Here is a 26,641-nt window from a genome sequence, read left to right on the forward strand (position 1 = left end):
GGGTTAATTGGTGGCCTTAGGGTTTCTTTCAACTAAAAAATTTTGTGGTTATCCTGGTACTAAAATGCAAGTGTGCGGTTAAGACCTTGACATTTGCTGTGGGATTGGGAGTCCAAGGGAACTAAGAGAAGAAAGCAGAAGAGGAATCTGGCCTCATGACATTTAAAGGAAGGGTTGGAGCCTTTAGGACCAGAATGTGTTTTAACAGAATGTAATAGTGCTCTGTCTTACAGAGGACTTTCATACTCACTTCATTTATTCTTATTTAGCCATATTGCCATGAGATGAAGGGAAACAATCTTTAGCAATGGATGGGAAGAACAAAAAGTTGTATACCAGTGTTGCTCATGAGGATGTCCTCATGCCATGTGGCAGTGATGAAGCTGTACATGATGTTTCTGCAGCTGCTGCTACTCTCAGTTTTGCTCTGGAACTGGCTTTGAATTCTCAAACAAATTCTCTGCAGCCGATCTGAAGACCCTGGACCCCAGGTTCCCCAGAATCCAGTAGCTCAGCCTCTCTGCATACTGCTCAGAGTCAGTAATGGAGCTGCTTTGCTACTTTCTGAATTTGCCCAAGGTGTAGAGCTCCAGTCCATACTAAAATCAACAGAGCCTTGATGTGGATCAGGTCTGGGCTACCCAAAGGACTCCTCTTCCCTGATCTGTTCTCATAGTAGCAGGTCAGCGTGAGTCCTATGAATTCCTTTGGGCAGGCAGGAGATAAGAGGCTGGGTGCACAGGCCGGAGGCACTTTCTCAGTGTCTGTCCTATGGGCTACTCGCCTTACATGCCCAAAATCAGGCCAAGGCTTGCTGTGGGGCAGAGTGCAAGGCACAAGTCACTGTTTAGACCTTCACACATTAACACTTCACACAGTACATAAAATGCTTTTAGATGTGGATTGAAAAAGTATGAAAAAATTGTTAGGTGGGTTCAAAACGATTTCCAGTCAGTGAGGGTTTCTAGACCCAATATATAAATTTGGAGGTTTTTCTGTTGCCAAAACCCCCATGCAAGTTGCTTTGTAAATAAATTTACTTTTAAACATGTTAAAGAAGATATTTCCTATTTTTTCCACCATATTGGATAATATTTGCTAAGTGCTCAGTGCCATTTAAGTCACAGTGACCCAGAGTTGAATTTCTCTGAAGACAGAAGAGTTGAATGATTCACAGAAAGCTGCAGCTGTCTACTCCAGTTCCCACAGTGCCCACTAGGCAACTTACCCACCTTGAAAATTACTTCCTGACAGAGGGAAGTAAGACCTTTACTCACAGGTAATTTAGTGGTGAGAGGAGGAAGGTACTCTTGGGACAATGAAAAAGCTCCCGAGGTGAGTAGTTACAGAATCAGGGCAAGGAGTGCTAGCACCCGCAGAAGGTACAGCATTTATTATAAAGCAGAGAATTCAAATGTTCCTCAGAAAGCTGTGCTCTTAGTGTCCCTTGAAATTATTAAATGTCCATGTTTCCAGAATTTGCTGAATCATAACTTTCTTCAGCCAATACTCATAGTTTGCTAAGGAATCAAATTGCACAGTGCACCTCAGCTGGCCTAGAGTGATCCAGAGGCATACAGTGTAGAAATCCTAATACATCAGACAGATAGATAGCTCTGTGTTTCTTCCTTTCTGTTCAGATATAACCTTTTCAGTTTGCATTTGCTTCACTCACTGTTATTCTCCATGTCTAATTGTCACTGAAAGGGTAGATGTGTGTTATGTAGTCAGAGCCACAACTATGTGGGCTCTGTAATTAGTTGTGATTTCTGCTCAGCTGTGAATGTGGCTACTAAGTAAACATCTCTACATTGAGCAAAATACATATGTGTTCAGTCTTTCGCTGGATAGTTAGTATCTGACCTACAGAGGGACTATTCTATTTCCTCTTGCATAAAATGAGGGGCTTGGCTTTCCTGAGATTCCTTTCAGCTCCAAGATTCTGAGATTGCTCTCCTTACCTCTATCTCTAACTTCCTTCTCAGGCTCCTGGCCAGCTTTTCAGTCTCAGCATAGCTGCACCTCTTATCATTGCTTAGGTCGCCTTAACGCTTACCGTCTTCCTTACTAACCCTCCGTCCCCTCCAAAGAATTTAATGCTGTTATGAGCTTCATTCATTCATTGTGTTTTACTTTCTAATTTCCTGTTCTTGTTAATTACCACATTACCCCCAGTATTTTAAATTAGAAATCATGGAATATTTGTTTTCTTCCTGTGCATAATTAGTCTGTAAGTGAGTACTGCATATTCTTCCTTTGCAGTAAATGACTTTGTTTTATTACTTCTCTCCCATGCTTGGTCCTGAGCGCAAGCCTTTCTCTCCTTACTTTTTGGTTATTATGATGTCCTTCATCTAGTCATTCACCCATCCCAATATCTATTGTTCCTGTCCTCTATTTAGTATTGGTGACAAATGTGAACCACACACATGCAGCTTATGAGACTCCCAGTCTAGGGGAGACATAAAGATTCAGAAAGTGATTTTAGGGTTGGAGGTATGGCTCAAGTAGTAGAGCACCTGCCTAGCAAGCACGAGACTCTGAGTCCAGCCCACAATACCCACCCTCCCCCACAAACGCAGTTTTTTAATGAAGCTTTGCACGTGAGTGCTATCTGAGGTCTTAGCTAGAAACCTGGACATGAAGGAAATCAGCTGACAAAGTAAGGATTTGTCAAGAATAATAAAAATTTCTTGCTAGGGAATGAGGAAGACAAAATTCTACTGACCTGTGAATTCTCAGGTCAGTAATTGTGAAATAACTCAGACTCTGTAGAATCACAGAATTTTAAAATATTTCTGGAAAGAATAAGACATTAATTTGTTCAGTTAACATACATTTATCAAGCACTGGGGTAATTTGGTAACCAAAAAGATGGATCCTTGCTCTCAGAGCTTGTATTCTATTGGGGAAGCAGGAGTAGTGGCTCTAGGAACTGACATGACATAATGATACCTGCCATGGTGGGGAAGTCTAACAGGGAGCTAATGCCTAGAGGGTGACAGCGAGCCTTGGAGAAATGACACCATTTTGTTTTCCATGTTAGGAAAGCAAAGCCTAGGAAAATTGATATTTACATGGAACAAATCAGTAACAAGCCAGGATTATGACCCTAACTTCTGTCTCCTGGGTATTTTATTATTTCCTGGGTCATGTCTTGATTCGGATTTCTGGAGTACAGCATCTTAAACTTTCTTCTTTCATAAAACAAAGTAAGCATTGGGTAAATCATTACTGATAATTTTCAACCTGTTGACAAGGCTGACACCTACCTTAACATGAAGGAAATGTATTTGCACTTTTAATCATTGCAAATCTACAGCTGCAGAAGGGACTCATTTTAGAATTACTAATACTTTCAAATTACAATGAGGATTAAAAATCTAAGAATTCCATGATGAGTCTAGTAAATATCAGACCTCAAGATAATTAAAAATCTAATTACATCTATTTTAAAACTCTTGGATTTTTTTTAAATGCACACAACAGAGCACAATTTATTGACAGTGCCTTAAGATTGTAGTAGACAAATGAATTTAGTACTCTCTACTATGATAATTCTTATGCAAATGGACTTGATAAAAAAATAAGCTGAGGCATAACATTTTTTTAAATGATTTTTTAAATTAAATGGCTCTGAAGCAAAACCTTGCTTGGAATTGATCTTTACAAATCAGTTCCATGAGTTGATTGATTACCTCACTGGATTTATTTTTAATTATATTTAGATAATTAATTATCAGAATATTTTAGCTTCTTTTACCAAATAAATATCAAGTATGCTTATCTGGATATTTGTTATGATCATTTAAATGTAAAAGCTTTCATTTTGAGTCACTTTTTCATTTAAATGATACTTAATATTTACACTGTTTCAAACATAATAACTGATAACAGAAGTTATGTTTTTCATTGGGCTTTCTTATTACCAGAAAGAAAATAAAAATCCATGAGTATGTTAGTCCTTCAAGCAGCATAAATTAAAAACATTTTTTCATTGTTCTCTTTTTTAATTTGCTTTTTTTCATCTGTGACTCAAACTTTCATTTTTACTGCTCTCTACTAACACTTGTATATTCTTAACTTTATTTGCTAGTAATAACAGTACATGATATGATACAGATTATTCAGAGTTCCACTAAATAAAATTTAATGCAGTCCACTGGTGAGTCACTGGTGGAAGAAATAGTCTTTTATAAAATGAACCTACTCTAAGAAAAAGCTATCCCTTGGTTTTTGTTTTTCTTTTTATCTTTCATTGTGGGTGCTGATCCTGTGTCATTTTTCCCCATTAAAGGTTCCTCAGTGGTGTGCTGAATATTGCCTGTCCATCCACTACCAACATGGGGGCGTGATATGCACACAGGTCCACAAGCAGACTGCAGTCCAGCTTGCCCTGAGGGTAGCAGACGAAATGGATGTTAACATAGGACATGAAGTTGGCTACGTGATCCCTTTTGAAAACTGCTGCACCAGTGAAACAATCCTGAGGTTGGTTTTGGGAGGCTTTATCTCTCCGCCATGACTCTTGGGTTGGGTTCTGCAATCCTAAAAAGAGCACTGTTCTCACATGTGCAGCATCAATGGTATTCTAACAACTGCTGTCACTGTCTCCATCCTGACCCTCCTCAGAGATACTTATCTAAACATCTTCCATGACTCTCCATCATCCTCACTGTCTCCATCCTGACCCTCCTCAGAGATACTTATCTAAACATCTTCCATGACTCTCCATCATCCTCACTGTCTCCATCCTGACCCTCCTCAGAGATACTTATCTAAACATCTTCCATGACTCACCATCATCCTCACTGTCTCCATCCTGACCCTCCTCAGAGATACTTATCTAAACATCTTCCATGACTCTCCATCATCCACTGTCTCCATCCTGACCCTCCTCAGAGATACTTATCTAAACATCTTCCATGACTCTCCATCATCCTCACTGTCTCCATCCTGACCCTCCTCAGAGATACTTATCTAAACATCTTCCATGACTCTCCATCATCCTCACTGTCTCCATCCTGACCCTCCTCAGAGATACTTATCTAAACATCTTCCATGACTCCATCATCCTCAGGCACAAATTAGCCTGATCCCCAAAGACCTTCCAGCTTGTACTTACAGAGCTCTCCCTCCTGGTGGGTCTACATGTGCAAGTCATGGGGCACCTATGACTCTGTGTGTGCACTAATGCCCACACACCTCTGTGCCTGTATCCCTGCTGTTCCCTGCACTTAGAATGCCCACACCTTTTCTGGGTTTAGGCAGTTCCTCTTAGTCACTCAGGACTTGGTGTGAGAATCACCTGCACCAGGAAGGCTCCCCGCCTTCCCCTTAGTGTGCAGCAAGACCCTCTACTGGGCTTGGTGTCAACTTCCACAATGACAGTTCTGATCTGTGTTTTCCCAGTCCTGTGAGTTTCAAAGAGCCTTCTCTGTGGCAACTATAAGCTGTATCTCTTTTATGTTTAGCTTCCTTGTGAGACTTCTTTTGGACAAGGGCTACCAAGAACTTGATACAAAGAAGAAAAGAAAAAGGGAAAAAGGAAATAGGAAAATTGGAAAGTCACTGCTCTGGGCCAGTGCTTCTCAAGTGGTTTTATATCGTAGCCCTCACACACACAGATAGGGTCTGTCTGGCCCCTCAGGAAAGTGGTGGAAGCTGCTCGCAGCCAGAGATGACCTCCCATGGGCTTCTTGCTGAGATGAGCACTCACTGATCTCAGGGTTGGAATATCTGCACATTCATAACTCATTCATGTGGCATGTGTCAGAGTAACAGCACAGGGATGCCTTTCAGCACACCCATATCCCCAACATTTGTGTGCTTGTCCAATGGAGGTTGCTCAGTATGCTTGATAGTGGAAGGAGGAAGTATTGCCTGGCCCAGCTGACTGCCGCAGACTTGGGTGCGGCTCTGAGGCCATTCAGAAAGCTCACTTGGTTTGAATCAAGCTATTTTCCCTGCAGTGTTTTTTCTTCAGAGATGGAAGACATCATCTTCCAAGCCATAGGGGATCTTTAAACCAAAAGTACTCTAACTTGAACTTCTTGAGTATATGTTACCTTTGTGATATAGCTATGTGTCCTCAAGGCAGGGAGCATTTGTAAATTACCTCGTATGTAAATGGCACATGAGCAATACAAAAGAAATGCAAAAACCTCCCTGCCTCTTTGGAACTCACGGACTAACGCAGGACTGTTGGACAGAACACAACTGAGGCACTGAGGGGCAAGCGATTCCTGAGTTTATTCTTTACCTTGTCTTCGGTTCTAAATTTTTATTTTTTACAGTGACCTTTCAAATTGTCATGGTTTTAATTAAATGAGGGCTCTGATTAAGTCCTGAAGTTAATGTATGTGTTTTTATATCTTTAATGCAATCTAAACTTTGGGAACCCTTAGAAAGGACTCTTGAATATAATCACCTTTAAAATAAAGTAACTATTTTTTCTTAAATGGACTCGTGTGCATGTGTGTGTATCTGTATTTTTTAAGAAAGTCACAGAGATAAATAACTGTTGTGAAAGTAGGCTGAGAAATTCCAACTCTGTCACTTGTTGGACTTGACTTTTATGGGTTTGTGGTGTGGTGAAAAACCCAAGCTTCAATTCTGAAAGGCAAAGGAAGTAGTGTACGTTTACATTAAAGTATTCCTTTCTGAATTAGGGACAGAGGTTTTCAGGTACAGTGGGGCACAGTTGGTGAGGATGGAAAGTGGTGGCCTGCTCTGACCACTGCTGGTTCTATTCCCCTGTCACTGCTAAGCTGCCGCCTTGTCTCACGGTTTCTGTATCTTCACCTTACAACTCTGTTGCTGGGTTTTCTTTTCTACCACAATGTTCTCCCGAAACCAATGCACAGTCAGCAGACACACTCTGCTGCATTATTGTGAACAGAGTGTGAGTCACAGGAAAGAGGCCACATGACTGAAAAGCACCCTCCCTATGGTTAAAAAAAATAGTACCTGACTTTCCTCCTGGAATCCAGTGCTCTGAAGAGGAAGCAACATGGCTGTAAAGTGAGCATCTCCACCACTTCCTGTGGCCTTGAACAAGTCACCTGCCCTCTCTGCTCACCTTTCCTCACCCGTGAAACTTGATGGCTGATACACCTGCTCCGAGGGGTGTTGTGAGGACTAAATGTGTGACTATATGGGACTGAAGCATAGTGGATATAGGTGGTAGCTATTTTTATAATTATAATCAAATTTGTAATTATATCTTTATAATTATTATTACAGCCAGATTTGTTTTCTTAGAGAGAGAGAATGCTAGCTATAGTTTTGAATAAGCTCAGATTGAATAGCTGTTTAAATCAAAGGATTTTTTTTAATGGTGCTGGGGATTGAACCCAGGGCCTCACACAAGCTAGGCAGGCACTCTACCACTGAGCTACATCTCTAGCCCCTAAATCAGAGGATTTAAGGTTGATTACTAATTATGGAAGGCAGTGTTCTGATTTGATATCTTTTTCATTTTCTTTGTTAATCCCTTAGTATCTAATCTGTAGGGCATCTGGTGGGCATATAGGCACATAGTAAAGCTGTCTTCATCTGGGTGTGTTGATGTGATACATACCTGTAATCTCAGCACTTGGGAGGCTGAGGAAGGAGGGTCACAAGGATCACTATACGGTGAGACCTTGTCTCTCCCCCTCCCCAGCTTCCCCCACTGAAAAACTATCTTTATGTCTACTGCTTTTTTTTTTTTTAATGCTGCTGTATCTAACAAGTTAGTTTATCTTTAAGTTTTTTTCTGGCCTTTTTTCAAATACTAGATACTGAAATATTATATGTTAAAAATAATCTTGGACTACATGTCAAGGTATCTAGTAGAACTGGCAAAGTTTTGTTTTGGTTTTTGGTTTTTTTGTGGGGGGGTACTGGGGTTTGAACTTGGGGCTTCTTACTTTCTTTGCAGGCACTCTACACTTGAGTCATTCTGTCACTCTGCAGCTCTTTTTTTGTGTTGGGCATTTTTGAGAGGGTCTCCTGAACTATTTGCCCTGGCTGGCTTCAAACTGCAATCCTCCTTATCTCTGCCTGCCTCCCGAGTAGCTAGGATTATAGCATGAGCCACCAGCACCCAGATAGAAGTGACAAAGATTTTATAAACTGACCTTTTCAGTTTAGAGAACTGAAAAGTTTTCTAAATTTCCATAAAGTCAAGCACAATGTGTAAATTTTCACAAAATAATATTAATAAACTTATAAATAACTTATTTTATCATTGGCTTTTTTGTGTCTTAGAGGAATTTAAAGTGTAAACTGCATTTCTTAAAGACTTGGCAGTGAGTGTATATATATATATATATATATTTCACTTAGCCACCAGCAGTACTTTTAAATCAGCATACATATGATACCACATAAACGTAAAATGTAGATCTGGGTTGTGTGGAAAAACTGAAGGCAGAACTGGGGGTCGAGGCTCAAGTGGACAATGCTTGCATACCGTGAGGCCCTGGTTTCAATCCCCATTTCTGCAAAAGGGAAAAGAGAAGAAAAGCTGAAAATTTGTGTAGTATGTTTAGAATGAGCCCTTGTGATTCCTTTAGTGTCACATAATCATCAAGAAAGGCCAGGCCTATGGAGCCTGCTGAGTCTAGCAGAGTTTTAAATAAGTCACTACCTTCTCTTTGTTAAATTAAGCCTGGATATATTTATATAACACATGTACTGCCTCCACTTTATGGTGAACTTTGCTTCCTGTAAGATTAGTGTTCAGATGAGTTTTGCTAAAAAAAAAAATTCATTTTTCTAACATGAAAACAATAGCATAGGTGAAAAAATTTAATTGTGAAATATGGCAATAATAACTTGTAGATTTATATCATACTAATTAACTTTAACAAAAGATGACCCGAAAGCTAGATTTTGGATGGATCTATTTATTTCATCTTGCATAAAATGCAGTAATTTAGTAGTCAGGGTATTTCCTTTTCTTTTAGGTTTGAGAAAAGGGAATTCACAATTTGTCATTGCTCATTTGGTAAGAGGATGAGACTATGTATGACAAGAAGGGCAGAGAGCAAATGCTCTGATGCCATCCAGTGACAGAGATGAAGAGCAGAAACCTTAACCCCAAATAGCAGAGGAAGCCAAAGAAGCAATCCCTAATTTGACAGTGGCATCAGAGTTGATGGATGCTCAGTTTTAGATCTTGATTCTGTCTCTGGCTTTGTGGCCCTTGGTGAGGTACTTAACCTTTCTAAGCCTCAGTTTCTTCTTTTTAAAATAATGAGGTGGCAATGTCAGCCTTCAGGGAGTATTCAGAAGGATGAGGATGTGCACCCGACACCCATAGGAGCTAAAAACATACTTGCTTCTATTCTTTTCTTCCTTTGAAAAAGGAGATTGAGGACTATGTAAGGGTTTTCAAGATCACCCTAGGTTTAATGATTTGCCAGGAGGACTCATAGTTACAGTGAAAGGATACAAAGCAGAACCAGCAAAGCGTAATTGTGGATTGGCTTTCCAGAGTCCTCTCCTAGTGGAGTCACACACAACATGCTTAATTTCTCCAGCAGTGAGTTGTGACAACACATGCAAAATGGTGCCCTGCCTGGAAAACTCTTAATTAGAGCCTCAGTGTTTTGACTAGGGGTTTTGACTAGGGGCTGGTCACACAAGCACCTTCTGCCAAGTATGCTCCAAAATTCAAGACTCCCAGGAGGAAAGCTCATGTGCAGTGCATGCTATATTGCTTGTGCAGCTTGGGCACAGCGAGCCACTCCTATGAGTTCTGGGAAGAGTGGGAACCCTCCCCAAATCTGAGCTTCCAAATGCCAGCTAAGGCCAGTCCTCACAAGGATTGTAGTCTTCTAGCTGCTGCTATGTACAAGAATAAATGATAGTAAATACCTTAAATGGGTAGAAGATTTATAAAATTGGTTTATTAAACAACAGTATAGTTAAGTATATAACTACTATCAGAAGGATATTTGTATGTTACTGAATGACTAATCGGTGGTAATGATAAGTTGTAAAATACGCCAAGAACTATTGAAGAAAATTCTTTAAAATCACTAATGATCCCTGTTGCTCCTTCCTCAGGTTTTCTGGCCAATTTGCATGCCACCCCCAAATTGATTAGTTTTTAGATATTTCTATTTGGTTATTATTTGAGCAACATTTCAGATTTGTTGACACTGGCATCTTGGTAATATGGTCACCAACCATGAACCCTCAGTACTAGAGACCTCATGCAGGTGGCCGGGCCATGAACCTGAGCCAGAGCGAACATTGTTATGTCCTTTCCTTGGAAAGTGTATGTCATTGCTCAGAATTCTTCCACTGATGAAAGGGGAAAATGCTTACCCTAAAAGGCTGTTTTATGATAATCCTTTGTTTGTTTGTTTATAAACCTCAGGGCAAATGTGAAAGGCAGCTCTCATTTCTATTTATAATGAGCATTTATGCAAGTGTTCAGTACTGGGTTCTGCCATGGTCCCTCGGAAGCCCATGAACATACAGACAGTAAATTTAAATTTTACCTGTGTTTTCTGTATTGTAGGTCCGTAGATTCTGTCTACTCAAAGGAATTCTGGCTTCCAAGAAGGATTTAGAGCCACTGATTTAGAGAAAGGCATTTTTGCTGCTAGGAACTTCTTTACATGACTTTCATAAGAATATTCTAACTTTAATATTTCTTCTTTGTAGGTACTGTACTGATGATATGTTGCAAAGAGAAATGATGTCCAATCCTTTTTTGGGTAGTTATGGGGTCGTCATCTTAGATGATATTCATGAAAGAAGCATTGCAACAGATGTGTTACTTGGACTTCTTAAAGATGTTTTGCTAGCAAGACCAGAACTGAAGCTCATAATTAACTCCTCACCGCTCCTGATCAGCAAACTCAGTTCTTATTATGGAAACGTGCCTCTCATAGAAGTGAAAAATAAGCACCCTGTGGAGGTTGTGTACCTTAGTGGGGCTCAAAAGGATTCTGTTGAGTCTATTTTACGCCTTATCTTTGAAATTCACCACTCGGGTGAGAAGGGTGACATTGTAGTCTTTCTGGCCTGTGAACAAGTAAGTAAGTGATATTCTAACCTAACAGAGTATTGTAATAAGGTTTTTCATTTAGGAAGCTTTTAATAACTAACGTGGTTTCCATTTGCTAATTCACTGTTTAAATATTTGGCCTCGTCATACCTCATCTTTTTACACTTAAAAGTGCATAGATAAACAAGGAAGTGTTGCTAAAATCACTGCAGTTCTGAAAACAGAGTGGGGCTCAGCAGGCAGGCTCCTTGAGGAGTTCATAGAAATGATCTCCAGAGCCAGTGACTGCCCAGTGTGCAGCTGCTTAACTTAGGCCTGTGTGTGGTGTCCTCACTCACTCTCTTGGCTGCCTCGCTCATGGCTAGGCACACCTGTTGGATCAAGCTATAACTAAACACTTGGCATGGAGTTAAGCAATAAAAGATTTCCCATATGTCCCTGCAATAGTGAATGGGGTTTGAGGCAGACATAATTTATAGCACTCCAGAGGTCACTGTCTTCCTGGACTGAGGCCCTTTTCTTAAAAGATCAATGAAAAATCTTAACTTGGATTTCTTACAAATCTCTGTTCAAAAGAACACTTGAAAATATGGAATTTAGCATCTTTTCCCTCTGTTACTGCTTTTATACAGTCAAGGTGCCAGTGGGGTTATCATTATTATTTTTAATGTCAGTTACTCTGTGCCTTTCTTCTGGGATAGGATCTAAAAGCCTCCAGAGTCACCAGAATTAGTCCTCTCTTCTTAGACACTAACTGCCTGCTCTTTTTTTGCTTCCTGTCTCCTCACTTATAAAAGCACTAGTCTTTAGACTATGACCCAAATTTGTAGTGCTTCTAGTGATTCAACAGAAACCAAAATGGAAGTTGTTTAATACCAACAGAGCCACCCACTAAACAAAGAGGAGTATCTTGGCTGCCAGTCAGAGCCTCTGCTTAAGCATTCTCTTTCAGGACTAGCTCAGAAGAATCTACTGTGCCTCTATTCAGCATAAAGGGTGACTTGAGACTCCTTTGGAACCCTTAGACAGTTTTCTTATGGCTTAAGCTTTATCTGATTCCTTAAAGAGAATAATTTAGAATCTCAAATGCACACTATAGCATATTTATCATTTTTTGCATCTACCTATTGTAGTGATTTATTCTGTTACACCTTAATCCTGAGGATAGTCAGGAAAGTAATAAAAATGATTAAGGAGGCAGAGAATTTATGAAAACAGTCAGATGTTCTCTGTATAACTGAGTGAAGCCTAAGGAAGGGAAGAATGGCAAAATTAGAAATCTAAAACATTTGAGAAATAGAACTGCCAGGTGAAAAAAGAGGACATACATTTCTACCAAAAAAAAGTATAATTAAAACTGATAGGATGAGTAGCTATCTTCATCATTCAAGTTGAAATAAACAAAATTCTAAAATGCAGCTGGTCTAAGTGGCATATGCCTGTTATTCCAGCACCAAGAGGCTGAGGCTGGAGGATTGTGAGTTCCAGCTCAGTTTGGGGTACAGAGCAAGACCCTCGTCCCAAAAAAAGAAAAATTTTCTGAATAGGTTTTTGGGAAATGAAGCTCATAATAGAATTGGAGTGAGGGTATCTTAGAGTATTTGATTCTTGTAATTATAATACAAGCTATGCATTAATTGCATAGTGACTTTTCAACCAGTAGACTTTAGAAGACATTTTCACCAAGGCTGCAGTGGGAACTGTAAAGTCTGCAGGACTTAAGAGAGGTATCTATGTAGCTCCCCTGGTCAGGCTGGAAAGGTATGTCCTATTAAGAACCACCAATATCACAGTCTTAATATATAGAAAGTGGCCTGGCTATGAAAGCTACAGTAGGATTTTGCAGCCCTGACCTGGGAGGATGATAGGTGCTGCCACTGTGCCCACTTACACTGGGCTCTCTGCTGATGGGCTCCTTTCTCTCCAGAAGTCCAGCAGCTGCTTTGTCCCAGTATGGACCAGCAAGGTAGACACTGTGGTTCTTTCTGCTGGCTCCTGCAGACCTTCCTTGAAAAGCAGTTTTTTCTCATGGTTTGGGCCCAAATTCCACAAGTGTTAGCTGGTTCTCCTTCTCCATTTACCACTAGCAAGCTGCTCAATTCAGGGTTCTGCTGGGTTTTCCTTTTTGCTGCTGTCATCCATATCACCATTAAGGCATTCCTGTCTTAGGGTCTTGGGTAGGTTTGTCTTGCGCGGCAATCCCTGTTCACAGCTGTTGATCATTATTTCCCCCAAGCTATTTGATTTCTGAAGCTTTTCTTAATTAATTCTGTAGCATGTCAGTACCATATGAGAACAAACCTAGGCATTCTAACAGAAATGTACAGATTGTCACTTTTTATTTTAAGAAATACATTTCAAATTGCAGAAATACTGACAAACATTTTGGTTTTGGTGAGTCAGTAATGCATTTTGCATTTTCTCCAGTGGCTCCTTAGCTCCACACCTGCTGTGAATTAATCCCCATAGTTCACCTGCTGCCCTGTGGCTTGGTACTTAACTGAGATGGAGAGCCCAGAATGTCCAGTGTGCTGTTCCTTTTCACTTAGCTGTCTTTATCCTGAAAGCAAAAAGTGAAATAAGTTAATTTTCAAATAATAAATTGAGATTGATGGTACGGTCTAGCCAGATTACTGTGCAATAATAAGCTCTTACAAAGAACACCTGGGAGGTGTTCTGTGTAGTTGCAGGTATTCTTGCATTTGGGGCTAGGTGTTTGCTGCTGTGTTCCTTCAGTAGGTGCTGCTGTTCTCCATTGCAGGGCAGGTAGTTGTAGAAAAGTCCTGTAAATGTAGTGCACTGGATGCCTAGAATAAGAATTAAGGAAATGAATAAACAGAAGATCGGAAGCATCACTTGCACACTTAAGCATTTTTTTTCAGTTTCTGAAAATGATGGCCTCAAAGCCCTCTAATTAGCTGTGATTGAGGCATCTGCACTACATACAATGTCTATTTCTATTGCATTCTGTTTTTTTCCTAGTGAAGATTTATTTCCCCCCATTTGGAACAAAATTCAGTATTCAAACCCACCTATGACTAATTTTAGCAACTAGAGGCAAATAAAAACTTAGTTGCCATAATTATTTTTCAATAGACTCTAAGAATAAGAGTAAATTTTATTTTGATAGGAAATTGCTCATGAGCGGGCTACTAGAATGGAACCTCTTTTTCCACCTCCAGGTTATCTCTGTTTGGGGGGGGTGGGAGGTTAAGTAACATCTGTTTTACATGAGGTTCTAAAGAACAAGTGATTTGAGAAATAGAGCACTTTCTGAAAATGCCTTACCTTTTGAGCATTTTGAACCAATTGCTTGTATATAGTTTTATGCAAATTTTCCCCAAAGTATTGGACGTATATTTAAACAGATTTTTTTTAAAGAGCTGAATCATGCAAAGTTGTCCATAGCAGGGACAATTTCCTATTTACTTTATGGTATTTCTGCTTTTTTTTTTTTTTTTTGGTGGGACTGGGGTTTGAACTCAGGGCTGCGTGCTCACAAAGCTGACACTCAACCACTTGAGCCACACCTCCAGCCCATTTTGCTCTGGTTATTTTAGCGATGGAGTCTTTTAAACTATTTGTTTAGGCAGGCCTCGAGCCAAGATCCTCCTGATCTCAGTCGCACAGGTAACTAGGATTTAAGGTTTGAGCCAGTGGTACCTAGCTCATTTCTGCTTCTTTAAAGTGCTCCTGAGTCAAAAGGACTTAGAGAGTGATCCAGATGGGGATATCCTGATGATGTTTGTACCTGTGCCGTTACAGGAAATCTAGGGACTATTTTGTAAATCTTAGTTTTGCTAGCATTATTCTCATCATTGATGTGAGAATAAGTTTTGTTTACCTGCCATTGTTAATAGATTTGAGAAATTGCATCAAGCTGGAAAAATAGCAGTGTAGAGGCTTAAAGGTAAAGACAGTACTTTTCACAAGAAGAAAACCAATGAAATTGTTTATAAATCATTTATAATTTTCCAAAACAAATTTTTTCATCCAGTTGTATCTTTCTTTCTTTAAAGATACACTTAGGCAACAATATAGGTATTACTTTCCCTATGTATTTATGTAGTATTGTTTACAATTTTATTGAATTCTGACATTTTTTAAGTAGTGAACTTGTTTGTATTGTACTTTATTTTCATGGATTTTTTTTTTCTTTGCTTTAGGATATTGAAAAAGCCTATGAAATTTTCTGTGAAGAAGGCTCTAACCTAAACCCAGATGTTGGAGAACTGGTGATTGTTCCTTTGTATCCCAAAGAGAAGTGCACACTGTTCAAGCCAGTTGATGAAACAGAAAAACGAAGCCAAGTTTATCAACGAAGAGTGATGTTGACTACTAGCTCTGGGGAGTCTTTGATCTGGAACAACACAGTCAGATTTGTTATTGATGTGGGTGTGGAAAGAAGAAAGGTAATTATAATCAAGGAGGTTAGACAGTCTGCTAATCATCGCCAAGATCTGCCGTTGTACTGACCAGAAAGAGGATGAGCTCCATGATCCAGGTTCCTGTGAATTTGGTCATATGTGCAAAGAGTGATTGTAGCAGCAGCTGAAGTCATGGCTGCATTTTCATTAGCATACTGGGAGTCTGGAAATATTAAATGAGTTGAGGTGCCAAAAAAGGTTTTGAGGAAAGAAAACTTTAGCATAAAGTGGTAGTTCTCCTAGACTGTTTCTCCCTCCCTCCCTTCTTTCTTTTGTTTCTCTTTTTTTTTTCTTTTGATGGTGTTGGGACTTGAACCCAGGGCTTCTCACATGTTAGCCAAATGCTCTATCACTGAACTACACACCACCACTGTTTTTTTTTTTCCCCCCTTTAGGTAAGGTACTAGCATTGCAAATTATTTGACTCCTAATTTTCTCCTGTGTACACCTATTGAGTAATTTTTTGTAGTACCCTTTCAAGTATAGTGACCTTAATTTTAGCAAACACTGTATTATAATTGACATAAAACTTTCATCCTGAACTTTTTAGAAAATATATTATTGCAAATGAAACAGTTTTAAGTAAAATATATTATGGTTCCCTCTAAATAAAAAAAAAAAATTCAAAATGAAAATAAGGTGTATCACACTCTAAAGACACTAGGACTAAAGAAACCCTAGCTTTTAAGAACTTAAAGGAAACCACAGAATGCCGGCTTATTTCTGTTATTAGATGTTGAACAGCTTTTATGCTTCTAGGAGACTGGGGGCTTCCTGCATGTCCTATCTTATGCTCTGATTTCTCTTCAGACTATATCAATCTTTCACCTTTTACTAAACATCTTTTCTTACCATGATAGAAGAGTCCTAGTTGTTACAAACCATTTGGAGTTGGTCTTGACTGAATTTGTCCACCATTCTTAGAATGTAGGGCTATCACTTACTCCTTAAGCCATGTGGAGTAATCACTGTTAGTACTGTAGGTGGTGCTCGTAATAGGTGCCATATCTGTTCTATAGGTGAGCCCACTAAGGAATGCTCACTGACCATGGTGAGTCTAAACAAGACAGCACAGCTCTGCTGAGAAGCAAACCTTTTTCCCTTGGGGCAGAGGTGTGTCTTTCCCATTCACCAGTGTGCTGCTTTGAGAAGCAGCAACTCTAGTATCTGGACAGATGATACCAAGGTCCCAAAAGCATGGAAGCCACAATGAAAGCAGACAGCCTTTAAGTCCATTTGTCAAAACACTTTCAGTTTCCATCTCATGGCCTGTGAAACAATATTAAATACTGGACCAAGAAAAGGAGCATCCCTGAGGTGACTTGCTGCACAGCACAGTTGCCTCAGGGTCAGGGAGTGACCGTGCCCAGTTTCTGGACACTAACAATGCTGTCTCTCCGTTAAAGGTATACAACCCCAGAATCCGAGCCAACTCCCTTGTCCTGCAGCCCATCAGCCAAAGTCAAGCTGAAATTCGGAAGCAGCTTCTTGGGTCTTCTTCTTCAGGTAACACTGTAGACACAAAGCCAAAGGATCCGAACTCCTATATGAAGGCAACGCAGTGACATTAAAGTCATCTTCCTTGATTTCTTTTAGGAAAACTTTTCTGTCTGTACACTGAAGAATTTGCTTCCAAGGACATGAGGCCACTTAAACCAGCAGAAATGCAGGAAGCCAACCTAACCAGCATGGTGCTTTTCTTAAAGAGGGTAGACATCGCGGGCTTAGGCCACTGCGACTTCATTAACAGACCAGGTCAGTGGAGCTGTGGCCTAGACTTCCCTTCTTACTTCTTAATAGTGAGGGGCATCTGGAAGTATAGGCAGGCATGGGGATTTGGTTGGTACTGAAGCCTTTTTCCCATTAGAGGCAACAGTGCTCTGAAGATAACTTAAAAACAAAAAACAAAAACCTAGGGAATACCCTTTCCTGGAAAAAGTCTGTCTTTGGACACTGGAGTCAGGAGTACAGGCCAGGCCAGCAGAGATAGGGAGGGAGAGTGGAGTGTTAGAGAGTGAGGGTGAGACTAACAGATGGTGAAAGGTGTGTTCCCAGCAGCTTGTTGCTCCTTGAAGGGATGTTGGGAGGCATATGATCCTTCCTTACGAGTCATACTATCACCCAGGGAAAAGTCACTTCATTTTCACTCCTTTGTAATTCAGGTCAGACTTGGTGTGAAGGAGGTAACGATTTTAAAGTCAGCACTGAGACTTTATGATTACAGTCTGAGCACCTTCTTCCTGGAGGTGTACTGAGCACACTGAGAAGAGTACTCCTAGCAGAGCCCTGGTTTTCTCCCAAGTCACAGGCCTTGTTAAGACCTTGGCTGTTGTAACAACTGGCTGCTCAGTACAGAACCGCCAGGTGCTGAGGGAAGGGCCAAGGAATCCCAGGACAAGCAGCCACTACCTGTGTGGCAGAGCTGCAAACGCCTAGGCAAAGGCCTGCCACATACTCAGGAAGGAAACTGGCTTTGTGACCTCCTCTGCATTCCTGATGTGCTTATGCTGTGTAGTGGTGTGGTAGGTAAATACAGTGTCCAGGGCAGTGTTGCCTGTTCAGTTTTGAATGTCAATGAGCAGCTGCTGAGGAAAGTTTGCAAGCAACCTTACTCTGCTGACTCTTGCCCTCTTTAAACACCTGCCTGGCCTCTCAGGATTGCATTTACGTGGTGTTTATTGACACAGTAAATCATTTCCTACCACAACCCTGTGAAGTGGATGCTATTATTTGCTCCATTTTATAGGAAACAGTCACAAAGAAATGAGGTGAATCATTCAAATGGAGATGAACTTCAAATTCTTACAGTGGTTACAGAGTCATCCTAACTACTCTGCTTACCATGTCTGCTTAATGCAGACCAGAACCCCACTCCCTCATTCCCACAGCACCTTTCTGATCATCCTACCTTTCCTTCTGAAAGTTTCCTGACCACTCTTCCTTCCCCATCCCAGAGCCAGCAGGTGCTCCTAGTCAGGTACTCCTCCCAAAGCCAGATCACCAGGGGCCTAGGACACAGGAGTGTTCGCCAATACAGTCCCCTCAGTTCCACCCAGTCACTCTGCTCCTGAGGCCACAGGGACCTCGCCCAAGGCCAGGGGCACTGGGCGGCAGTGATTCACACCACCCACGGCATGACCCTGCTTCCTCCGGACCTGCTGCTTTGTTGCTTTGTTTTCTAACCTGCAGCTTCACTTCAGAAAAGCTAAGTGGGTGTTTAGGTTGTCATATTGGCTGCCCTTCAGTTGATATTTTAGTTTTCAATTTGTGCTTTACATAAAAGAACTTCCCTTAATGTTTTCCACACTTTAGACCCGTGGTTCAAATTTTCCAGTATGTGTACCGAAGCAGTAAATGACATGTTGGTCTAGGTGCTCTGGTGTTCATATCATTTGGACCAATACACAAGAGAGAACAGTCAGCCAAAGGCCTTCTTAGCAGAGGGCAGGCTTGAAATGGAAGCTGCGGAATTCCTGCCTGTTTACAATGTTTTCTCCCATCATTTGTCCAATGGCCGCAATAACATTTTCAAGCACTTGAGAGAACGTAGGTCATTTTAGAGCTGCTCTTTCTCCAATATTTCTTAAAATGACTGGTAGAGTTTAGAATAAGCCATTTTTAGTAAGAAGAGGGTCACCTGGGGACACCAATCTTTGAAAAAAGAAGGTGGGAAGACAAGTGCACTGGAGACTGCTCGCTGTCAGAAAAGCAGAACAGAAGCCTAGCATGCATGGGCCCAAGATACAGCTCCTCTGCTGCCCCAGGGCAGTTGGGCAATGTAACACGCAGGTCCTGCTCCAACAAAACCCAGTCCTTCCCCACACTTCTTAGGGAGTTTTGTATTGAACTCTCCCAATAAATACTTTGAAAAATCAATTACTCTGGGAATCCTAGACTTTCAAAAAGGATTGTTACCTAAAGAAGCAGTGGCGTCTTGGAACCACACAAGTGCCTCCCTTGTTCCTTCTCAAGAGACTTTTTTCCTCTGTGGCCCTATTCCCCCATTGTGGGTTAGGGTTGCAGTGACTGTTCTGTAAACCATGCAATGCCCCTCCTTTGCCTACTGTCTGTTGCTCTAATTGTGAAAGTAGTGATGTCCCTTGAAGCCAGGAGTAAACCAGAGCAGCCTGGGAGTCCTAGTGGAGGCTGTCCTTTAGGTAGGAGACTCTGGCTTTCCAGAGCTTAGGAGAGCAAGATCTCAGAACATACTATAAATGGGATGTTCTCTGGAATATGAGGAGGAGTTGTATGGGAAGTGCAGAGGTGCAAACTCAAAGGCATGCAGGGAAAAGAAGCCTACATGGAATGCATGAAAGGATAACCTTGAAATTCAGATTCCAAGGCCAGGCACTGGTGGCTTACACCTGTCATCCTAGCTACTCAGGAGGCAGAGATCAGAAGGACCATGGTTTCAAGCCAGCCCGGGCAAATAGTTCCATGAGACCCTCCCTATCTCGAAAAAACCCTTTACTAAAAAGAGCTATTGGAGTGGCTCAAGGTGTAGGCCCTGAGTTCAAGCCCCAGTACCACAAAAATAAATAATAAATTCAGATTCCAAAGTGTGCTTACTCTCACTCTGCCCCAGGGAGAATTAGCACGTTACTTGGCTAACTGCCAGGGCCCCATTCCTCTTTGCCTAGCTCAGAGCATGCCAGCCAGCTTTTCCTGGCTCACAGTTCCCACCCCACATCCTACTGAAAAAAAGGGACTCATCCCACCTGGCCCTTTCCTACCTAACTGAAGTAATGGATGTATTTGTGATGAATATACTTGTCTAGAAGGGGTGGCTCTGAAGAAAGAAACAGTCATAGAATGTGATACAACGTTGTGGAACATGTGGCAGATGGCTCCAATGTAGACATCCTTAGGCAGTACAAGCCGGGTAGACAGAGCTCCAGACTGGCTAGGAGATGCTGGCTGCAGTATTCCTGTAGCTGTGGATCTTCTGCCTTTGAGCAGCAAAGTCACCATTTTTGGTTTTTTCCTGGCCCTAAGGAAGGAAGCGAGATGTCTTCCACCTTCCTCCTTTCCCCTTGGTGACCGTCAGGCCTTAGGTGACTTGACTTCTGTTACACGTTGGTCCACTATAATAATTGTTCCTGAAACCATCCTCTGGAGAAGCCTGTTTCTTTCTGAAAATTGCTTTTCCAGCCCCACCACTCATGTCTAAGCCTGGGAACTGATGAGTTATTGATGTCCAGGCATTGTCATAGGAGAGGGGCTGATTGGTAGACTAGACATGGAGGGGAGAAGGAAAGGCGGGCTTGGCAATGTCAGAAGGTTCTGAAAGCAAACTCCCGAGGCCATACTGCGGGATCCCTGTGTTCTCTTTGGGAGCTTTGTGCTGCTTACTCTGTGAGGCTTAAAGCTGATAAGTGGGGACAAAAGGGTCAGGGTGACCATTTATTTTTGTCTCCTGACAGTACACACACAACTATTTTCTGCAGTGCTTAGGAAAATGTACCTATGGATTAACTCTGACTCATCATTTTGGAAGCAAAAAAAATAAAAGATGCTTGCAGCTGCTGTATTTAATTCAACTTATAACTGAAATCCGCAAACACAGCAAGCTTGTTACCCTTTCCTGATTCACAAGCCGTGTGAAATGAGTTTGGCTTAACGAGGCTACAGGCAGTTGATTGAATTCCCTTAACAGGGACCTCTTTTTGAGAACCAGGATTTCTTCTTCCTTGGCTGCCTGAGGATTGACCTCCGTGAGTGGCACAGCCACTGTTGAACTGTGTCGGGAAGCTCAGCAAACACAGATGGCTCAAGACTGTGCTTGCCCTTGGAAGGCAAGGGCCCTCAGCTGCACATATAGAGAGAGACGGGCCAGAGCACACCAGACTACACCACACGTCACCTTGTGCTGTCACTAAGCTCATTCTGCTAGTTGCCAGACAACTGGTTCTGGATCTTGCAAAGAAAAATGAACCCAGCTTAAACCGCTAGGCATGATGTATAAGACAAGTCTAGGGCCTCAAGAAAATGGGAAGACACAGGCAGAGACTGAAGTCAGGCTACAGAAGCCAGTGCTGGCAACTTTGCAGTGGCTTCTTCTGTGGTGAGGATACAGAGTTTTCACCAGGCAATTCATAAATCACCTAACCAGAATCTTCTGGAATCACATTTGCCACACTCACAGCTATCTGTGAGTGCACTGGAGAAGTGTATGGGCATGTCTGTAAGTCAGTGCAAGTTCAGGATTTTGTTTTGAAACACAGAATGGTCTTAAAATTTTTACAGTCTGTACTTAGAAGAAAGTGGAAAAAACAGCACTGCTGACTTTGCTCTCCCACTGTGGCCTCATCCAGAGCTTTGCTGCAAGACTCTTGCTGCCCATTGCCTCAGAAACACCAAGAAAGCTAAGCTCATGTTCTACCCTGCACTACAGAGGCCATGGGCGAGATTTTTAAGTTTGTCAAACACTATTAATCTGCTTAATAAAAACCTCATCGTCATATCATCTGAGTGATTCCTACCTGAACTCTAAAACATGAGGCTAGTAAGCTCTGAGCTACAGAGGGGCAAATTTAATCTGCACAAAAAATAGATCATGAGCTGCAGGTACTTAGGAGATGTGGCCAGATTGCCCCTATAGCCAACTGCCTTGGGCCTGCTGGGACCAGAGTCAGTCATGCTGGCAGAGCATGTCAGCTCTGGGCAAGATGTTGCAGGGGAAGATGTGACATTAGAGCCTCAGTTCACCAGTAGGGAAACCTCTGGGTTGTCATGTGGCCTTTGCAAATCATTTTCCTTTTTCTTGACTATAAAATGAGGATAGAGGGTCTGCACTCTTGTATCATGAGGTTATTCAGAGGTACAAATTAGATGTCTATGCAAAAATGCCTTGTGCCCTGTAAAAGGGTGGGAGCTATGCAAATGCCAGGTTCTAGGAGTGTGTCCTTATAAAAATAACTGAAGCACAAGCCTTTCCTTACTGTCTTCTTCAAAGCCAAATTCTTAATCCCATTCCCAAAGTTCCAAGGCTTTTAGAGTCTATGCCACCAAAACTGGCACCATCTTGTGATTTTTCAGTTTCTTCCTCTCTGTATTCTTTACTTCAGTGTACACAATGCCTGTATCTCAGTCCTGAAATAAATCCATAATAGAAATTTCATTTGTCCCTTGAACCCTCTGTATCTGTCTATGTAAATATGAATATGTGTATAATCCTGTAGGTACTTGGTATGTAGAAGTGCTGCGTGTGTTTAGTTCTCTGTTCTTCCTGGGCTGACTTTGTACCTACCTCTTCTAAGCCCCTGTTGTAGTAGTGAGATTATTATCTGGACGTAAATGCCAGTCATCTGACTCAAACTAGCATAAACAAAAGTGAGTTACAATTAAAGAAATTGTGGTTCATGAAATCCAAGATGTGAGTACCTTGGGAATTCATAGGCACTCCATTTTCTCATCTCTGTATCTCTTGCTTCCCTCTCCCTCCTTGCATTTCTCTCTCTCTCTCTCTCTCTCTCCTGACCATGTAGCAGAATCTGACCTGCTTTCTGATGTAACTTATGAAATTCCAAAGTTAAAACATCCAAAGAAAGGAGTCCCGGTTCCAATTGAGACAGTGCCCACCCAGAACCAGTCAGCTGTGACTGGGTTAGTGAAGGAGTAATTATGTGGTACAGACCATGCTTCACTAAACATGGAAAGTGGAGTAGGGATACAGTTCCTAGAAAAGGGGACAGTTAGGAGTAGTTTGACTATTGATTTATTTGTGGATCTCTGTTGTGAGACCTTCTACTCCAGAAGGACCAAGACTGGGATGTGCACTTGCCCCTAGGATCTTGCAAGTGTCAATAGCATAAGATACTAAAAAAATGGACATAGAGCAAGTGAATGACTTGAGCATTATCCTTACAAGGAAAGAAGTTAACTAATAAATAGCAAACATAAAATCTTTTTAACTATTTACATAGAAGGTATTCATTGTGGGGGTTTTTTGCGGGGAGAGGGTTGTCTGATTTTTCTAGGTTCTGGTATTGCCAGTCCCATACCATCTAACTCAGCAATGTCTTATTTGAAAATTGTTCTCTGCTATGGTGTGGAGTGGGGAGAGCCTTCAGCTAGTCACAACAGCCTGGAGCCAGGCTGCTTAACTATCAGAACAATTACTGAGGATGGGGCTGTTTGTAATTTGTCAAGTGGCCATTTCATGGTGCCTCTTTTTGGTTTTTAAAACAGGGTCTACTTATATAGCCCAGGATGGCCTCAGACTCACAGTGCTCCTGCCTCAGCCTGGGGAGTGCTAAGGTTATAGCATGAGCTACTATGCCTGGCATGATGCATACTCTTGAGGAACACTGATGGAGGTGAGCCCTGTAGAAGGCCAACAGTCTTCCTGAGGGGAATGCATGAGAGATTAAACTCAACCTCTTTCTTGCCTGCTTGATTCTTTCTGAGGCCTGAGCTAGGGAGTGATGTGGTTGCTGGGAGAGCAGAAGAGTTGGCATTGACTGCTTGGCATTTCCTTCCACGTCATGAACAGGAGCAGAGCTGGCACGTGAGAGGTCTCATAGCTCAGCTGAGCTGGGCCACCACTAGCCTCATGGTACTGACAGCACTGGGCACAAAAGAATCTTGGCTCCTGCCTGTGGTCAACATGGACCCGAAAATGTTTCTTTCCAGTGTACCATTGGAAGCTGCTGTGTCTCTAAAATCCTTCCCCTGTCTAAGGACCTATTGAGCCTTAATCCTCTGTCCTTACTGGTAAGAAATGGGCTAAGGTATATGGCCGAAGGAGAAGGACCAGCTGTGGTTTTGGGAGCTACTTTCCAAGAGACTGCCCTATTCTGTACCTGGACGGGAGGAGGCGTGATGTTCCTCTAAGGATATTCCCAGGTATAATTATACACTAAAATGTTTACCTAGGAGAATGACCTATGAGTAGATTTATATAAATTTGCATAATATCACCTACTTTAAAAGGAAGTTTCAGTGTTTCTAAATTGTTTTGACAAGTGAGACAGAAAGTAGGACAGAGATTATGAGAGCAAAGGAGACCTGCAGAGGACTGAGTAGACAGATATTTTTGGAAGGGGAGGAGGCCAGCTAGAACTCCTCCCATTTCATATCCAAACTTCTGGCTTGTATTTTAAGAACATAGAAAATATACTGTGTGAAGCTGTCATAGCACAGCCTTGGACTCCTCATTTGACCTGTGCTCTTGCTCAGAGTTGACCCTGCATCAATCAGCCGCTCCTCTGCAGGTGGACTTAGCCTTGTTGCAAGTTGATGACTTCTATTTGTAGCTGGTCTTTCTGCTGATGCTATGGATGGAAAATGCAGATGCATGTTGGAGCTTGGCATTTGGGGTTCCATGGAACTTCCATGTGGAAGAGGGAAGAAATACTGTGATTATAGCCCCTCAAGGGGTGTGACCTTGCAGGGAGCTATTCCACAGGGAGTACTGCTGCCATTGCAAGAAAGCTTAATAAATTGACATTTTATTCCTCCCAAAACTACCTTCAGAATAAAGCAGGCTCATTTTGCACTGCTGTGAAGAAGAGGCCTCATACGAAACACTTAAACATTCCATTTGTTAGCATTATTTACCATGGCTTGCATGTACACAGCACTGCCATAAAGAACCCTCATCTAAACCCTTCTGCTTTTTATCTAAGACAATTTTATGGGCCACAGTGGGGAGATATCTTAAAATGTCAAATGTAATATTAACAAGTCGAGTTGTTTATTAGTACTGTGCAGTTGTTTATTAGTACTCCTTTGCCTGTGTAATCTGCATTCATTAATTCTTTATATATGATAAAACCTCAAGAACGAGGAGCAGAATCATGAAATCATTTCTGTTCCTAACTTTGTGTGCAGCCAACTCAACGCCAGGGTGTAAAAATGAATAGTCAGTTCTCTTAGGGAACAGAGCCTGGCTGTCAAGCCAGATGCTCATAGGGATAATTGCCAGAGAGCCTGTAACTTAGAAGGCAGCTGCTTTTCTGATTTATAGAAGCTGGTTTCTAAAAAGCTGTCTGTGACTGAGTTTGCACACCTAGCCCCATCAAGCTCTGCTTAAGCATCTCACTGGCTTATTCCTGCAGCTGCTGCTTGCACCTTCTCCAACACATCAGCGTTCCTCTCAGGTCACACAGCTCACTGATGGAACTCTTGAACTGGTTTTCTTCTCAGGACTGCAACCTCTCAAGGTCTTGTTCGCCAACATGGTTAGGCCAAGAATGAAGTATGATTCCATGTTCCATGCTAGCAGCCAGGCAGAAAAGGAGAGTCAAAATCAAATCCAGGACAGGATTACACCTGGAAAGCCACAATTTTTCATTTGGTTTTAAATTTTGAGGGGAAAAATCAGAAATGAGAGGGCAATTCAGTGCCTCCCAAGTAGAGGTTCAAGCTTTGCTTCTAACAGGTGCTAGATTCTCTGCAGATTTTTCTCGGGTCATTTCTTCCTAGCCCATCCATCCCTGCCCCTTGCTTTTCCAGGAATTGATCCCTTGCTTAAGTCATCTCTGTTAGTTGCTCTGCTGGCCTGGTTACAGTGGGATGTGACCAAGTCAAAATGTGAGGCTGGGCTTTTAAGTTACTGTTTGCCTGAAAATTTGACAATTAGTTTCATGGTCAACGTTTGGATACCACATAAGCAAGTTTTTACTGTCTGTTACTTTAAACCCCCAGATGCAGACAGGTCCAATTGCTTCTTAGGTTCCCACAGTCTACATCCCCCATTCACCTTGCACATCCTGGGACTGAGACAAATGAACGTGCTCTCATCAGCCCCTCAGTTTTCTACATACAACATGGCAACGTTTTGCTTCTTTGTGACTTTTATTTCTATACCAAGTACAAAACAGGTGAAAAAAACATATTTATTTTAATATAACTTTATTCTACAAGGATAAAGATAATAAATGGATTGCTTTGAATAGAGTTTTTGGTGGAGACTGAGCAAATGTAATAACACTACAGCATTATCAATGTTATATAAATCAAAAGGAAATCAAGAGATGGAGAAAATCAGTTTGCTATCTTCATTTGCACTGGCAAATAACTTTGAATATCTGTGTCTACTATTCCATCATCTCTGTGAGTTCTGAGTGCATTTTAATTTTTCTCTTTATTAGACAGTGTGTTTTCCTGCCTTTTCACTTTTTACTGGATGCTAGCTAGACATTGTATATCTCACTTTTTTGGTCACTGAGTGTCTTGACTTCTTATCAATACACAGGGC

At 41.5% G+C, this 26,641-nt stretch overlaps 1 protein-coding gene across 3 annotated transcripts in view; it reads left to right on the forward strand.

The window, feature by feature from the left end:
* Positions 1-26,641, forward strand: part of Dhx32 (DEAH-box helicase 32 (putative)) — a 56,789-nt gene that overhangs the window by 23,753 nt on the left and 6,395 nt on the right. For all 3 annotated transcript variants that reach the window (XM_074078075.1, XM_074078074.1, XM_020179357.2), the window contains exons 3-7: positions 4,298-4,491; positions 10,666-11,038; positions 15,178-15,423; positions 16,845-16,944; positions 17,035-17,193. In XM_074078075.1, coding sequence (XP_073934176.1) covers positions 4,298-4,491; positions 10,666-11,038; positions 15,178-15,423; positions 16,845-16,944; positions 17,035-17,193 — 1,072 coding nt within the window. The remainder of the gene's footprint in view (positions 1-4,297; positions 4,492-10,665; positions 11,039-15,177; positions 15,424-16,844; positions 16,945-17,034; positions 17,194-26,641) is intronic.

Source organism: Castor canadensis, chromosome 7 (genome assembly GCF_047511655.1).
Source record: "Castor canadensis chromosome 7, mCasCan1.hap1v2, whole genome shotgun sequence".
Taxonomy (NCBI): domain Eukaryota; kingdom Metazoa; phylum Chordata; class Mammalia; order Rodentia; family Castoridae; genus Castor; species Castor canadensis.